Source organism: Nyctibius grandis, chromosome Z (assembly GCF_013368605.1).
Source record: "Nyctibius grandis isolate bNycGra1 chromosome Z, bNycGra1.pri, whole genome shotgun sequence".
Lineage (NCBI taxonomy): Eukaryota > Metazoa > Chordata > Aves > Nyctibiiformes > Nyctibiidae > Nyctibius > Nyctibius grandis.
The window spans coordinates 37,615,308-37,632,981 of NC_090695.1; the positions used below are offsets into that span (position 1 = coordinate 37,615,308).

General features: G+C 36.1%; 1 protein-coding gene across 1 annotated transcript in view; it reads left to right on the plus strand.

Moving 5' to 3' along the window:
• Positions 1–17,674, plus strand: part of CCDC171 (coiled-coil domain containing 171) — a 135,524-nt gene that overhangs the window by 55,210 nt on the left and 62,640 nt on the right. The window contains exons 11-17 of the mRNA XM_068423283.1: positions 693–796; positions 3,645–3,734; positions 5,638–5,838; positions 7,761–7,928; positions 9,843–10,031; positions 15,601–16,105; positions 16,835–16,951. Coding sequence (XP_068279384.1) covers positions 693–796; positions 3,645–3,734; positions 5,638–5,838; positions 7,761–7,928; positions 9,843–10,031; positions 15,601–16,105; positions 16,835–16,951 — 1,374 coding nt within the window. The remainder of the gene's footprint in view (positions 1–692; positions 797–3,644; positions 3,735–5,637; positions 5,839–7,760; positions 7,929–9,842; positions 10,032–15,600; positions 16,106–16,834; positions 16,952–17,674) is intronic.

Sequence of the window (17,674 nt, forward strand, 5' to 3'; positions counted from 1 at the left end):
TTAAGGCAACCAGATCAGAAGTCTCTGTCTAAAGGTTTAATAAATAAGTGTAGTGTGTATATAATGGATATATCAGCTTTAAGTTTTATAATTGAAACATTATGTAGGACTCTGAAGACAGATAATAAATTTTTTTATTATTTCCTTTGGAAAGAAATTCAAGATCATTTAAAAGGTTTTTAAGACCTCTCCAAGCATAACATAGTCACGTGATCTTTGGCTTAGTAAAGCTTTGAGTAAATGAAGTACTGCATTATAATATGCATGCTTAGTCACAACATCAAAATAACGGCAGGGAAAGTGTAACATACTTAACTTTCAGGCAACATGTTTTTCAAAGTGTATTATTGTGTGGTTTTAAAGTTGGCTGGTCTGACTGAATGACACAGACTTGACCACAGTAGAAATTATATGCGAGACTGCATACCAAATACATTAGGTAGAAATGTAATCCAGAATTTACAGTTCAGTATCTTGTATTAAAGCTTTTATACAAATGTCTTTCAGCTGTATTTGCTGTGAAAGTATGGCTATTCAGCTGCATCTCTGCGTCTCCTGTGGCAAACAAGACTGCTGTTCAGTGTTTCATATTGTTACTGAAGCCCTAACTAATTTTAATACCTCTCATCCAGGGTGAGTAGTTTTGTCTCTATGGCTTTAAGGCTTAATTTTCATTCTGTATTTTTCTTCAGGCACTTGTAAGGACAAAGATAAACCTCTGAGCCCCTCTGTCCTTGAGACTTTGAGGTGTACCTTGACAGCTTACCAGAACAAGCTGGAAGATACATCTAATGAGGTAACACTTGCACTGTTTGGTTCTGTATGTATTGCCTTTGGCCTGCAGCCGTACGTACGCTTTGCTTGTAGAAAAGGTCGGAAGAGTGGGAATGTTGAGTTGACAGTTTCATGTATACCCAAAGAGATAATCTCTGTCACTACTATTTCTCTAAGCTTGCCCTACAGTGAAGTTTCACTTACATTTGGGGGGACAGGGAGAAGAGGTTTTTTCTTTTTTTCTTTGTAGTTTAATTTGTTTTTATTTTCTTATGAAACCTGTTGGGGTTATTATTTTCAATAAACATTCAGGAAAATGAGCCATTCTTATCTAGGATTTCAGTTAAAAGGTGATTTAAGAGTTGGGCAGTGTATACTGCAATATTCCTAAATACGCCACACTTGAGCCTCAACAGTCATTGGTATCAGTTAAGTAAATGTACATGCCCTTGTACATTTAAAAAGTGGCATAATTTTCTGAGATGAGTGTGTTTATGGTGAAATCTCTTTTGATGCTATTTTGAGGTCTTTTCAAGTAAAATAGGATTGTGACAATACTTACTTTAAGTTATCTAAGACAATAATGGAAATATTTCAGTTTTGGAAGTCTTACCCTTGGAAAAAACCAAATGTTTTCCATGCAGTCCTACTGGCCTTTTATTTCACTGACTGAAAAGTCACAATCTTGCATGTATTTTCTCATTTGTATTGCTAATGTGATTAAATTAATCCTCTTGGTGTGTGTGTTCTATGAATTTGTGGCTTTTAAGGCTGCAGAGAGAAGTTAACTGCACTGTTAAAGCTTTCTGTACAAACTTGTGATTAGCTTATCTTTGGATAAAATTGACAAATACAGAAAGGTAAGGTGTGATAAGATTGTAAAAATGCCAGTACTGTTTTTTCATTTCTAGGTTTTGTCTTTTGTTTTGACAAATACATAGTCTAGCTAGTCACTCAGAAAGTTTAAAAAGGAAAAAAAAAAAAAGGAAAAAACAGAAGAAAAGTATATTGGCTTTGCCCCTTTTATTGGGAAAAGCACGGTTTCCCGCAAGACCTTTGAGTTTGTTCAATGGGCGCAAAAATAAGTGACCACAGAAACAATTATACTTTTGTAAACAGCAAGCACTGTTAGGTCTTTCCCAGTGAGATAAGAGAACCGATGTGTATAGTCATTAAGAAACTCTTCTGAGACCCAAGTCTGGAAGCTGCAGAGTAAGTAGGAACATATTACCCACAGCGAATTGTTATTTGGGAGGAGGAATGTCACGTGATAGGCAGCACAGTTGAAAAGTCGACTCAGCAGGCTTTGGCTTAGTGATGTGCTTTGTTGTGAAACTGTGCCAGAGACAGCAGTGGGGAGACCAAGGGGGTGGCTGCTAAGAAATCAAAGAGAGTATTCTGACAGAAAGAAGAATGAACTGTCCAGGAAAATTAATCACAAGCAGAGCAGGACCAACTGATGACCTGCCACAAGACTTCCCAGTAGGACTGCGTGTGACTGACCCCAGAGTTGTCATACGGAGCCAGAGATCACCAAGCACCTTCATGGTGCAGTGCTCTGTCCTTCTTGATTACCCCTGCCCCCATAGATAACGCCGCTTTTGGCTTTTTATATATTAGATATGTTTAGTAATAAAACTTTTTAATAATACAATAATGCACAAAGGGACTATGAAGGGCACTGTGCAATAAAAACAGGATGTTTTAATACAGAGCAGTAAGGGTTTAGGTTTGAGTAATTATGTAGTGGTTCTTTTTATAGAGAGATTTTTAACAAGACCCCACATATTGATGGAGTTATTAATACACATGTACACCTGTATGTATACATTAAATATGCTGGTGAACTTGTCATCTGTCACCTTTAACTTACTGTGTTAAACATTAGATTAAACAATCTAGTTCATTTGTGCGACTGAAAGGTCTATAAGTGTTCTATTTTTGACAGATAACAAACTTATGACTTTCTGTATAGCACAGAGGCTCGAATACATTTGGGGAGACAGAGAAGGCTAGTAAACCAACAAAAAGACTGGAAATATTCCAGTAACATTCTGTAATTTACTGTAATTATTTCTAAGGGTTCTGCCAGGTCTCCTGATTTGAGATCAAACAAAAATATGATTTCCAAAGTAATTTGTAAATTTTGTAAATGGGATTTTTTACTTCTGAATTGCTGCTCAGTGCTCAAGTGCCAGCAGTAACCTGCACTATAATACATTTCTATTCAATGCTTTCTCTCAGACGTTTATATTGCTAACCTCATCATCAGGTTAAAAAAGATACCGATTATAATGATGTGTTGTTATCTTTTTTGAAAGTGGAAAGTGAAGCTAGTACACATTATGGTCATGAGCTACCTCTAAGGTGGTTGCTTGTAACACCACAAACAGTTCAGTAGTCACTATGCCTCTTGGAAACATTGCTGATTTTTTACGGGTGTGCAAGTACTGTCCAGTGCTCAGTCAAAAGTAGAGACCGTGCTCGTAGCTGGACAGTTTCTGCAAATGGCCACTGACTTTGAAAACTTGTTTTCTCAAACCACTCCCCAAATCATAATCTGAATTTATTACATTTTCAAATGCATTTCAAAGTCTGTGTTTTTGTCACATATTTTGAGAGTTAATGGGAAAGTTAATAGTGGACTGAGTTTGGGGATTCTGCCACTGCTATTTATCTTAAATAATTTTAAGAGAGTTATTTAGTGCTTTTGTAATGGTACATTATTTAGATTGTATGGAGTTATAAATATTGTCAAAAGAATTGAAAACATTTTTTTTTTAATATTTATATACAGAATTCTTCCTTTATATTCAAGTGGTTATGTAGCCTTTCTGTAAATGCCTGTTTAACCTCCGTATTTTTCACAGCTTGGGAAAACGAAGGCTTTGTGTGAAAAGATGACAAAAGAACTTGCGATATCCAAAGAGAAAATGTGTGCTTTAAGTCAAGACCTTAAGGTATGGTTTCATGAACTTAACGTAAAATTTGAAAGTTCTGCAGAAAGTGTCTTTCTGGATTTAAGGTATCTTTTTTTCTTACCAGAATAAGTCTCTGTATCATTGTATTCTTTTCAGCAGACTAGTTTACGTTGCAGGCTTGTGTGAAACCATGCTGCTTTATTCTGGTGATGACCTTAGACTACATACCTGATCATTTCAATGATTGCACTTCTGAAATAATTTGAAATAGATTTATCAATTTGCAAAGTATTGTTTTACATTGAAATCAGCATCAGTAATTTTTTTTCTCTTAGCTGTTTTCTCAAGAAAAGGAGAAGAGAATTTAATTACCTCTGTTCATATGCAAGCACATTTTATTAAAGATGTCCTTTCCTTTGTTAATTATTTTTTTTGTTTGTGTTTATCAGACAAGTTAATGCATGTATGAAGCATCAGGTCATCCTTAACAATTGTACAATGTGCAGCCTAAAATTTCTTAGAGTAAAATCTACCTGGGAGCTGATAAAAACACTTGAGAACTTTTCTTTAGTTTCTGAACAAGAATTTTTTTTGTCTGTTTTTGGCTGACACACCAGTTACGTAATGTCCTATCTAGTTACATCGGTGGCCAATGGAGTGAGGAAGTCCTGAGGTCATGGTTAAACAATCTACCAACTAGCAGTGTATTATATTATTGCCAAAATAGAATGTCTCTACTGCTAGTGTTTCTCAGATTCTTTTGCTGGGGATATGCTGCTTTATCACTTCAGTTTAGTCACAGATACTGCTGCAACACTCATTTAATCTTCATATTAATTGATACTTGCACATGATCTCTTGTCATCTGATCTGAACTTTCTTTACTAATTTATGTTCAGAAGTCTTAAGACTACTTCTTCTTTTGCAGCACCTTTGTAAGGCACCTAAAAATTTAGCAACCCATTGCAGCAGATACTTGTATTCTTCATGCAAAAACTGAATTTGCTACACAAAGACAGTACTGGTTTTTATGCAGTACACCAGTTTCTGAGCTTTTTAAATTTTTGGTAATAAAATTGTATATGTGAGTGAAAACTAGATCCAGTCTGAAAACATTTGTGTTAGAAATTTAACATTGCTTTAATATTTTAATATTTTCATTAAGAAGAATAAAAGTTGTCATTGTCTGATGAGTTTCAGAGTATCTTTCCGATTATATTTGCTGTATAAGCAGCTATGATTTTATGAAAAACAAACAACGTTTTCAGTTTGACTTTTAGCAAACTTTATCAGTGCTAGACGTCCAGTGCTTGTAAGAGAGGAAAGCACGTGTATCTGTCCACTCCACCTCATCAATCTTTTGGCTGAAAAGGGATAGTGTGTTAAGTTCTTTGTTTACCTTGTGAGATATGGTAGTGGTAACATAATGACTGTATTTATGACCATTTCTGATTATTAGTTCTTCCCATGGTCAAACCTCCAAAGAGAGCCCTCACATTTTTTTATCATGCAGATAAAGAATAATACAGTGGGTAACAACAGCTGTGTTGCTTACCAACTCAGCTGTAACGGATCAGAGCTTTACTTAGGAAAATAATGTATCTTTTCACTAGCTCTGAGAGCTCTCCACTCTGCAGAGGATAACTTGCATCCATGCATTCTTCATCTCAGTTGTGGGGGTAGAGGGGACTCTGAAGGTTGCTGCGTCATGGAGCTTTTAACTCTCAGAGGTGGATTTCTGATGCCGTCTAGTTACAAGCTGTGGAGAAGAACTATTGTGAGTTTTGAAATTCTGTTATTGACAAGATACAGTCAGCTTAGCCTGGAGCCTTCTGAACACATGTGGCTATATGACTGTTCACTTCCTCAGACGCTGAGCACTGGACTAAGGTAACATTTCATAGAGTAAAATTCTTATGAGCTTTTCTGCTCTGTTCTGCAGGAAGCTCAGGATAACCTGGCTGATGCCAATAAAGAGTTAAGCCATCTGCACATTAAGTGTGCAGACAGAGAGACTTCTATACGAACTTTAGAAATGGAACTACAGAATGTACGGCAGTGCTGGGAGAGGGAGAAAGTACGTGCCACAGAATCTGAAAATGAAATCCAGAAGCTTACCAGGGCTTACCAGAAGGATATGGAGGTATTACCAGAGACAAGATGACTGTCAAATAGAGTCTTTATTTAATCTCAACTTTATACATTTACATACATCAGATGGTTACTCTTAGTCTTAACAGATTTATCCACAAAATATGATTTTAAGATACGTATTTTGAAATATGTATTTAATATCTACAAGATCTCAGCACATATTTGTTCTCCTTCCTTCTATATCAGAACTTAACTAGCTTAACCCTTCCAGTATTTTGAACTTTTGAACAACTGAGTTTATTTAAAGAGCTACGCCTGACGAACAATTATTTCTTTCTTTCAAATTGAAAGTTAACAAAAATATTTTACAATTGGAACATACAATAGTATCATCATCATGTGTTGTTAATTACTGATTCACATGGCAATTGCTAGATAGCAAATGTGGAATTGAGGTAGTTTTGCCTGCGTGCCACAAAAACCTAGAAACTCTTACTTGTACCCTTTTAGCTCATCATGGTGTGCTATATGTAGGAACTGCTTCACAAAGTCTTTATTTCAGAACTATTATCTATTTCCTTGTATTTGTTTACAGATGTTAATTTTGTTGCTTTTTCCCTCCTAATACAGCTGTTACGTACTAGCAATAGCAATGATATTCTGTATCATAGTTGTCCTGCATATTGAGCTCATTACTTCCACAAATTTGGACATGGATGCCAACTGAGTAAAATGAAAACATTCTTTCCACCTCTTTTACAGTCTGGTATTTAAATAGTGTCCACATGAAGCAGCTGGAATTGTTATACACATCAGATAATGATTAAAGTGAAGGAATCTAGAAGCCTGGCTATATTGTAAAGTCAGCATGTCTACAATGCTGTGGTTGCATTCAACATGTGTGAAATGTTTTTGGGTTTTGGGATCCCTTTTTTCATGCCAAATGGATAATTATAGTCCTTGGTTTATCACAGCTCAAGCAAAAATGTAATGATGGTGGCACACTGGATTTTCTCTGGGAAATGAGGAGATCTGCTAGAAACAGAGTTAAACTAAACTACAGTTTTTTGTTGCCTAAAATACCACGAAATAATTGTGAGAAAAATTGCACCTAAGTATAATGGAAAGGGCTCAGAAAAAACATAGTTCCCCATCTCGGTCATCCACAATTTCTTAATGTAAAGCCACATCCAAAGCCCCTGGAAAACAATGGGAACCTTTACAATGGTTTACTGACTTTGAATAAAGGCTTTGTTTCTTGTGGCTTTTGACGTGCAGCTTTCTATTGTTGTCTTAATCAAGGTTGCTAAGTTGCATATATGTAGTAAAAGGATGAAGGCTGGAATTTCTGGTCCATGCTATTGTTGCCAAAGTTTATTTATAACTTGCATCAGTTTATTATACTCCTGACTAAAATCAGTGTAAATGAATGAGGCATGGCTTGTGGAATTTAACAGATGAAGCTGTAAGCCTATGTTGTCTAGCTATTTAGTCATACATAATCCATGCAAAAAACAATTTTTAAAAGACTTCAGAGTGATAGTTGTATAAACAGTGTATTGTAAACTGCCAAGCCAATCGACAATTTTCTGTGTGTTGTGTGGATATTGGAAGTGGGTACAATTTGAATGTACCTGAAAGTGTTAATGTGAATGATTAAATTGCATCTCATAATAGCAGGGAAATTTTTATCTGTAACAGGTTATGGTTGTGACCGCTGCAGGATTGGGTTTTCTTTATTTATGTACTATGTCTAATTAGACAAATTTTGTAAAAATTGTGTTCTTACTCTCGCTTTAATATGTATGACTGCAAATATTAACAAGGAATTGAGGAGTTTTGAAAAGCTTTGAGAATGAGCTTTGTGGGTTTTTTTCATCTGCGTGCAGCTCACATTACTACACATACGATGCATCTCTTTGAATTCTAACACTGTTCAGATCTAACAGTTAATTTTTCTTTTTGTCTCAGGAGAAGCTAACCTTCCTCCATAGCTTATACCAGCATTTGGTAGCAGGCTGTGTGCTTATAAAACAACCAGAAGGCATCCTAGATAGATTCTCTTGGTCTGAGCTTTGTGCAGTCTTGCAGGAGAATGTTGATGTCCTGATCTTAGACCTCAACAGGGCTAATGAGAAGGTAAGTGTCCTTAGGCACTAGCTACCTCTATTAAATTCAGTGACATTTGTCCACATCACAGTATCATTAAAAAGGACTGACATTCATCTTATTTCAAAAAGAATTTGGACGTTAATAATTCAATACCATTAATTATGGCTTGTCTACAACTCAGTTTGATGCCATTGCTGTGGGCATGTAAATGTGACTGAAGTCTGTATGAAGTCTCTGAGCTCTACTTTCTGTTCAGGACATGCTAATAGTACTAGCCAATATTAGCCACAGGGACCTAATTAAAAGAAAATAAATTAATCTTACTGATGAGGCAATTCAAAGAACTTAGTCATTTACACTAATAAAGCAAGTCTTTATTTTAGCATAAAACAGAAAAAAAATGCACTTACTCCAGGAACACAGTCTTTAAATTACATTGTTTATGATTCAGAGGCACTATCTGAAAAAATGTGGTTTTTTCGTTTAATTGTAACTTTTGGATTATGAAATTTGTGTTCAGAAATACAATAGAAAATACTTATTTTTATAAAACAACTCATTATTTGTTTAAAGGAGAAGCTGTACATTTCTGTATGATTTTAATGTGAATAAGCTTATGTGGCCCTTCTCCCCAGTGATCCCTGCGTTTTTAGGAAAGAAGAGACCTCTTTTTAAATAACTTAAATTGGCTCCGCAGACGAACGTATGCCACTCTTTAGGATTTCAGTTCATGTTCTTGCTCTGTTGATCAGGCCAGTCCCACAGTCTAGTAGAGCTACTCCAAGTTGTGGCTGCCCTGACATTTTCTTCTTGAGGCATAGGAAGGGAAAAGCTCTTTCGGACGTTGCTCATCTGCTGGAATTGTGGCCACTCTTCTGGCCTGAGTAAGGGACAGGGCTGGTTACAGTGAATCGCTTTGACTCTGCTCATCATTTAGTAAATACCCCAGCAATCAATGGAAGTTACTAAAGAGGGATAGTATAAAATCTGGATAATGCAGATCGATGTAAATTTCTGTTTTCCTTTTGAAGTAGAGAAGGAAAGGGAATGGAAAGGAAGGGAGTGAACATTGTTGGCAGTGTTTGGAGGGGTCATGTCTTACTGTTTCTTGCTTTTTAATTTAGTATGGTTATTGAGATTGATTGTGAGGTCTCCAGGGCTCGTTTCATGTACTTACCAGCTTTTCAGGGAATTGGGGCAGTGTTGTTACCTGTGTTGTACCTGCTTTCTGAGAACAAAATTTTTCTCCTGCAGTTTTGTGTGATCTATTTGGAAGGTATCTTGCTGATATTCTCGAGTAACAAAGTGTAGGCATGTGTATTTAGGGGTCATTGTTAGCTTGATTCATTCCTCCATTTAGTTTGCATGGGAGCTGCAAAGTTAAACCAGAGCGTGAATCCCTTCATGCTAGTTGAAAACATCATAAACTAATGAGCAACTTGTGAGAAAAACATTCTGTACGCTAAAATTTTCTGAAATTATTTTAATATGGAATGTCTTGACATTCCAATAAAACAAAAAATAAAATTAAGTGCTGTTTTTTTCATTTTCACTTGTAATCCTTGCAAATTCATAAAGGACTGGTATACTCAGATTACTAATTTAGCAGCACAAGATTTAATACACTTGTTTTAAAAAAATATGGGAAGTGTCCAGTTCAGGTTTCCAACAAAGGTGACAAACAGATATCTGCAAGGTGATGTAAGGATGGCAAAATTGAAACCAAGGAAAATTCATTGTTCCAAAATGTCTAAGTTTTGTTGCAAGATTCAAGTAAGTAATCTGTTGTGAAAGGCTTTTACTTAGTTTTAATAAATATGTTGAAGAGATGACAATTTAGATTTTATCCTGGAATAGTCTGTGCTTAAATTAATATTTACAGTTAAAGTAAAAGGTGTTTTGAGAGGTAAAAGAATTTCTTGTTAAATGCCTGTCACACAGGTATCTCACCTAGAATATGTTTGTAAGAACAAGTCTGATACTATGAAGGAGCTTCAGCAGAGCCAGGAAGATGCTTTTAGCAAAATGGCTGAACAGATGAAAGCACAAGAAAGCTGCTGGCAGAAACACAAAAAGTATCTGGAACAGCAGTGCTCAGGTCTCCTTGCGGAAGTTCATGCAAGGGCACAGGTATGGTGCTGTGAACTTCAGATTTTTTTTCTTGTAAATATTTAACGGATTATTTCAGTAGTTTAAGCTCCTAACCAATTTAAGGTTGTTTGGGAATTTTAGTATCTCTTTAAAATTAAAAAACCCAACACTGTGTTAGTATTACCTTCACTTATAATGCAAAATAAATTACTTTGTTAAAACATTCCAGAAATGAATTGCTTAATTTGGTATAGCAGTTGCTAGTGATTTTTTATGAGAAAGTTAAAGCTGTAAGATTGAAATTGCTTATTTTAAGAATTATATAGGGCAGCAGTTACTTTTTCAGTGTCATGCTTCGCAGCAAAGACTCTGTAGAGTAACAGTAATGTGATGTCATCTGGGGATAAATTTAGGTATGTACATTCTGACTCTAAGAACCAATTAGCAGTTCCAGTGGTAGATTGCAACAGCATTAAAGGACTTTGTTATACAGATACTACAGTGAGCAGTGGTGTAAAACTGTTGTTGCTGTTTGTTAGGAAAGTTATTTACAATCTATAATTTTCACTGTTATTCTACAGCCAAAATTCTCTGTCTTTACGGTCACATTCTTTTACATGTGTTTCAGTTAAAAGTGTTGTGAAATAGAGGAAATAAGCTATGCCTTGTTATTTGTGACTGCCATCTGAAACTTAGTTAATCAGAAGAATGCTGTATTTGACTCAGATTTTGGGCTTGGAAGTCTTTGCACTCCGAAAAGTGTATTTATGAAGTATTCTTTAGACAGAGTGATTTATGGTAATTTCTTGGGAATTAGTTAAAACCTTGCATATAGTTTTTGCTCGATGCTTACATTTCACATTGGATCTTGGCAATGCTAAAAACATCCCTATGAGTGGAATAAGTGGCATCCAGACTTATATTAAGTTCCCCCAACATTCTGTAGTTTCATCTTATGAAATCATTGCCAACAAAAAGAATGATGAAATGAGGAAGCTTAATTTTAGTTTTAAAACTGACTTTGCCTTCTTAAAGAAAAAGTGGAGTTACACAATTTAGATTTCTACCTCCTGTGGATGCTGCTCGAAAGAAAGGTCTGAGTCACCTCTTTCAGAACTCTGGCATATTGTGGAGAATTGGTGCTGTGCAGTAGTGCCCGTTCTTTGGGATGGCACTGAACCTGATGGTCTTCTCAGCTGAATTGTGTAGACAGCAAGCAGAGTGTGTACTGAAAACATGGCGCTCTTTTGTGGAGCAGGCATTAGGCATGTCTTCTGGAAAAGACTTTATCTGTCAACTTGCTGTACAAGACTTCTGGTTTTCTAAAAGGAAAATACTTTCCCTTAGAAACCTCTAAGCATGTTTTCTAACACAGGTTATGTAGTGTTGGAGTACAAGCTATTAGTGTTGTAATCTAGGCAGTGCAATGTCTGTATACACTTAGATGATGCAACAAAACTTTATCTTATCTTTTTTCCATCCCGTGTTCCAGTTTGCCTTTCTTACCATTCAGTGTCAATCTGGGAAGAAGACAGTCAAATTTCTTCTGGATTTCTGGTTGGTGACTGACTTTGGACCTGAAAATACCAGATTAGGCCTTTTCTTTTCTGGGATCCATAGGGTCCGTGGATGTCTGCTGTTAGGGCTGTCCTAATCTTGATTGCTTGTTTTTCGTAAGATTTGTCTGTCTTTTACCTATTGCATTTGGGCCTGTTAGCCATATTTGTCTGTAAGGTCACTGCTCTGTGGGATCAGAGGTGTGCAGACAGACTAATGTTATAGCATTATTTCCACAGGAAACAAGGAAAAATGTGCCACAAGTTACAGAATGTCTTCAGAGGGTCTTTTAGATATTACTGAGTGCCAGTGTTTACATACAGATACAGAATGCAATATTTAATCATTTTAACAGGCTTTATTCATTAAATTTTGTAGGAAACATATAATCAGTGTAAGTGGAATATAATTTGCCAACATTCTGTATTTCATTCTTGAATTGTGGATCTCATCACTCTAGGTTGTTTATTCTAGCGCTACAAGGGAACTGTAGCAGTTGGCTGTATTTTCCGTCCCAAGGTCTGAGTGTTAACTACAAGCAGTTTAATGAGCTAATCCCTTGTACGTGTTAGTTCCTTTCTGGAAAGGGAAGATGAGTGATTTTTGCTGTCCTGCACCAAGCTAATGGTACATCATAGGATGCATCCTTTCTTTTGTAACTTTGTCTTCAGCCAGTGTTCCATGCTGCCTTCTAGCCATTTTCTCCTCAAAGCTCCTGGTTTGAGACTTCTTTAATTTTTCCAATTGCTGGTACATGTGCAGAGGCAAATAGAAGACTCAATTCAGACTCCTGGGAGTTAACTGAGAGCTGTAACTGCACAGCAATGTGAATAATGTGTCTTGGAAATTATTGTTTTGTTTTCTTAGAACTGCAGTAGAGAGTTAGGGCTTTTCAGAATGGTCTCCTCATGATTGAAATGTAACATTGCAAAATCTGGAGGTTTTAGTAGCAATGACACCTACCGCTGCTTTTGTCCCCAGCCAGTACTGTTCAGGGTCCCTGACTCTGATAGGATCTGTGGATGTTAATAGGTACTACTTCACAGCTGTTACTGTAGGTCAGATGGATGGTGTAATCAGAAAGCAGCTTCACTGTTTTTCTGTAGGGCAGAAATTCCCAGAGTGGCCTTATCACAGATCAGCAATAAACAAGGCACTCTGTAGATACCGCTCATCTTTGTCCGGGGTCTCCATGTTTGGAAAGTCAATGGAGCTTAAAACGCATATCCTTTTTCCTTGCCTTTTGTAGCAGGAGTGCAGTCCTCTTGATTTGATAGTGTGCCATTTTGAAAACATTACTATGCCTGTTCCTTAGCCTCACACAAATTGTTTATTCAGGCTGTGCACAGTCTCATAGGAAATGTCCTCTGAATTTTAACTATCAGTTGTTGTTTGTTTATTATATAGACATTTATTAATCTGTCCCCATTTTTTGTGGCAACCACTTAAAATAGAAGGGTTTTGTTCTGATATGCAAAAACATGTTGTAACAGAAAAATCCTGTAACCACTTTAAAAATGTTAATTTCAACAGAAAAATAAAAGATTTGCTAAATAGAAAAGGGAAAAAGTCCTCTAGGGAGAAAAAAAATCTTTCATTGGCTTTTTTTTTTTTGTTTGAAAGCCTTGCTTTCACAGCAAGGCAGGTGAATTAGCTAAAGGTTGTGGTACCTTGCAATTGTATCAAAAGTCAGTGTAATCAATGCAAAAGGAGAAGTACGCACAACTATACTGTTGCTGACCCACCAGTTCTCTTTGATAGACATGTCTGGCCCATGTACTTAAAACACAGGAAAGAAATGGAGGACAGTGGTGTTGATGTTTATTTAGGTGTATAGATGTATATATTTAGAAAAATAAAACAGCTGAAATACAGCAAAAAGTTTTGAAGTCATAGTGTCATTGTATATCTACTTTCCAGTTCTGTTTTCGTGTCAGAATAAAGGGTAAGGACCCATAAGAAGCAAGATAAAACAGTGATGCTAGTAGCACCTGAATTTTTGTTAAGGATTCTTGGAATCCACCAAGCTCTGCAACCCAGTGAGGTGTCCCTCAAATCTCAAACATCAAAGGAAGCTGGCTTGCCAATGTTTAGGAAGAGAATTCTATGTCCCTTTCAAAAAATTGTGCTTTAAACTTCGAAGAAAACACTAGAAACAGTGTTGGGCAAGACAAAAGCAATTATTAGCTGGTAAAAACAAGAAGGTGTATTTTCTTACAAAACTTATACATTTCTATAATCAGAGATTGTCTTGTTCACTTTTGCTTATTACCATATAACCATAAGCATGAAAACACTAAGCTTTTTTAAAAAATAAGCTTTAATTGGCCAGAGCACTGAATGTTAGTATTGCTGCCCAACAGCCCTATAGGGATCACACTTTGTTTACTTGGATATTGGCCTTTCACCTGTGATGGCCAGAAACCATAACTTGTTTTCTAAATTCAGCTTACCTTTTCAGTTCCTTCCAGTCATGCTATCAGGGTTTTTTTTCTATAAAAATTAAACACTGTAAATAATGCAGTAGGACTGAAAGTATTGTACATGTTCATACTTAGAGTAGTATGTGACATATGAGGCCCGTAAATTCCATTTTGTAATTAAATTTTTTAGTTACCTACTCTATTTTTGTATCAGTATTTTAATAACACTACAAATTCTTCCTCTTCCAAAAAAAAAAAAAAATATTTATTTGGTCAAAGACATTCTGAACTGACTAGGGTGCATCTCTATAGAAGTGTGGAATCTTTTATGTCCATTCTAGGGATAGCTATGTATTTTTTTTCCCCTGTTGTACTTGCAGAATGGAAGAGGGAGAAGAAACTATGGTGCCCCCCTTGCCACTTGCTTGGGACCTGTAACAAATAGAAGACATGGGAATGTGGCTGGATGACACCGTTTTACTTCTCTTTTGGGCACTGCCAACAGGAATAACCTCACCCCATTTTTAACAAAATTGCTTATAGCTCTAAGAGAGGTAGCTGAAGTTTAGCATAATCCTGTCATTTCTTCATTGTACGGACTTATCATTCCATTCATGTTTGCCTTTTTGTGTCCATGTATTGTAACTGGAGCATAAGCATTTAACTTGAGCTTGTGGGTTCTTTGTGAGCAGTGCCTAAAAGTTATTATCTCCTAATACCACTGGATCCTGTTTGACTGTAGACTCAAGTGGTTGTTGCAATCACAGAGGACTCTCATGCATCAAGAAGCCAGTCCCAGTGTAGTATCTTGATTCCTGTACAAGAACTGTATGTTATCAAAAGCAACCAGTCTGCATGGTCTAACTTAGTCCTGGCATTCCCTGGCTTATTAGTGTCTTCATTTTGCTACACCGGTTTACTGTTTTAAATCTATGCACCCTATTTCAGGGCATATAGAGGAAAAGAAGAAATGTTTTGCAAGTTGAAAAAAATCTGTAATGTCACTAGTCAAAATAAAAATACCTGTATTACATTGTTCTTTTGAAAACTCAATTCTGTGTGAGATGTCATTAATCTGCGAATATATAAGTAGGGGGTTGATTACAAAGTAATTAAGAGATCACCTTTACTTCCCCTTTCCCAGCTGCTGCCAATCTGTCTAGGTTTATCTTCCAGAGTCTTCCTTCTTTTTTTCCTCTCTCTTACATTAATTTTCTTTTCTGCTTTGAAGAGCAATGTTCTTTCTTAAATTGGAGCATATAATTGCTTATCGTTAAGCCAGCTCATAAAACTGTATTGTGGATAACCAGGTACTGTTGGACCTTCTTTGGGCTATCGCAGTACTAGTGGATTACTGTCAGAAGTCTGGAGTCCATTTATAGTTGAAGATTGTGCAAATTTTCCTCGAACTATTGATTTGTTTTCATATAACTGGTTTTGTAACTGTTTGCTAGGAGAGATACTTTGACAGTCATTACTAATAACTTTTGCTCCGTTAATGTTATTTTGAATCTAAAAAAAAATTAATTTTCTTTTAGCTTTTGTCTAGGTAAAAATGTTTTTGTTATTTTAAAAAATATGTTCTAGTTACTATTTCTTCTAGTTTTTGTTTTTTGCCCTTATCCCAGGAATACCAAGAAACAGCAGCGAAAAACAAGGAAAAAATTTATGTCCTTGAAAAAAGATGGGAGAAATTGGCCCTTGAAAATGTTTCTGTGAAAAATACATTGACGCAGGTTCAGAAGGAGCGTTCATCTCTCCTGGCAGCCTGTGCGCTGTTGGCAGGTGCCCTCTACCCTCTCTATGGCCGAGTGTGTGCTATGTCTTCCCAAAGAAACCTTCTCCAGAATCAGATCAACATTTATGAATTAGTGAACCAGGAGATTAGGACCCTAGTTCATACTCTCTCTGATGTGGAGGAAGACAATCAAGATGAAGCAAAACTGAAGAAAAGAAAATTCAAAGGCCTGATTCATGTATTCCGAAGAGGTGTGATAGCAGTTTTGGCAGCTAACAGACTTAAAGTTTTAGCCCAGTCTTCTAGTTCCCTCTTCTCCTGGGTGAATGTTTTCAAAGGCGGCCTTAGAATTCTAGTTTGTATAGGAGACTCCAAAGGCAAGCATAATCTATCAAGTAAGCTAATTGTTTTCTTCTTTGTTAAGTGTAATGTCAAATTACATGCTTAGTGAATAACGAATAGTAATGTTAGTATTAGTAGAGTGTAAAGGCAAATTCAATGACATTTCGACAAATGTAATTTCTGGATTTGTGATTTCTGGATTTCTTGACAAATGCAGTTTCCTCTAAAAGGAAATCCTTAGTCTGTTAAGCTTGGGAAAGAAAGTTAAAACTACACACATGAACTCATACTGCTTGATATCCTTGACATTTGCATTATGGATGTCAGAACTAGGTGCTACTGCATCTTCTCTGTGGTAAATATCTTGTAATGCTCCTAAATTTTTCAAAAAGAAATTTCCTTTTATTAATCTTTTAATATTTATTTCCTATGAAAAATGCAAAAAGTTGCTTTCTGATTTAGGTAAAATATTAGTATAGGATTTCTAAATTTTTCTTTAGTAATTATGTAGTCTTCCTGTCCCTTTCTGTTACCAGACCAGCTCATGCTTCCTTCTACAAGGATAAATGGTATAAAAAATGTTTCCCAAACTAGAAGATCCACCTACTTTTCTGTTTTAGTAGTTCTGGAAGCACATTTAATACAGTCTAAATTGTCCTGAAAGAAGAATTAGTTTGTGGCTTTTATACTTAGTTTTGGTCAATTTCTGAAAGAGCTGGAGATAGTAGTGTGCTTTATCTAAGTTATCCAGTTTTATTGATAGCTACAATTCTGTTCCACAGGTTGTGAAAAGGAACAAATTCACTGTGTTGAAGCACTGAACTGGTTTACTAGTTCTAACCTCCTTGCTGCAATAGTCAGTTCTGTCAGTGAACTACAGGATGTTGTTAATAAAACAGGTAATTTAAAAAGCATATTCTTGTAGTAGAAGATTAAAAAAAAAAATCAGTGGTTACATAATTTCCATTTTTAGGATTTTATCTAAACTCTTCTGGATCAAATCTGGAGAGCTGTATTGTTGGAACAGATTAATTTTCTTTAACTGGTGATATGATACTTGATCATTTCGGTATATAGAGTAATGAAAATGGAAGGCTGGAGAGTGCTTCTAGAAAGCATGTGAACAGTTTTGCCTGCTTTGTTTTGAGATAGGAAAAAAAACCATCTACACCACACCAATAGATGTCTGGCTAGCCTGTTCTTAAAACCTTCCAATGAATTAATACTTACAAGCTTCCTAGCCATCTTATTCTACTGTTCTAATATTTGAGAAGCATTTTACTGAAGCTCAACCTAATTTTTTTCCATAGAGAAAATCTATGACATTTCTGTCTATTTGATCTGTGCATTTCTTAAGTGCAGGCCCTAAAACTGGGACATATTCAAGCTGGGACATTACCACTGCTGACTGAAAGGAAATAATTTCCTGCTGTGTTTTATATTGAATTTTAATTTAATATTTAATTTATATTGTGTATATATTGAACGGTGCTGTTCAATATCTTTATAGATGATCTAGACGTAGGGATTGAGTGCACCCTCAGCAAATTTGCAGATGACACCAAGCTGGGTGGGAGTGCCGATCTACTGGAGGGTAGGAAGGCCCTACAGAGGGATCTGGG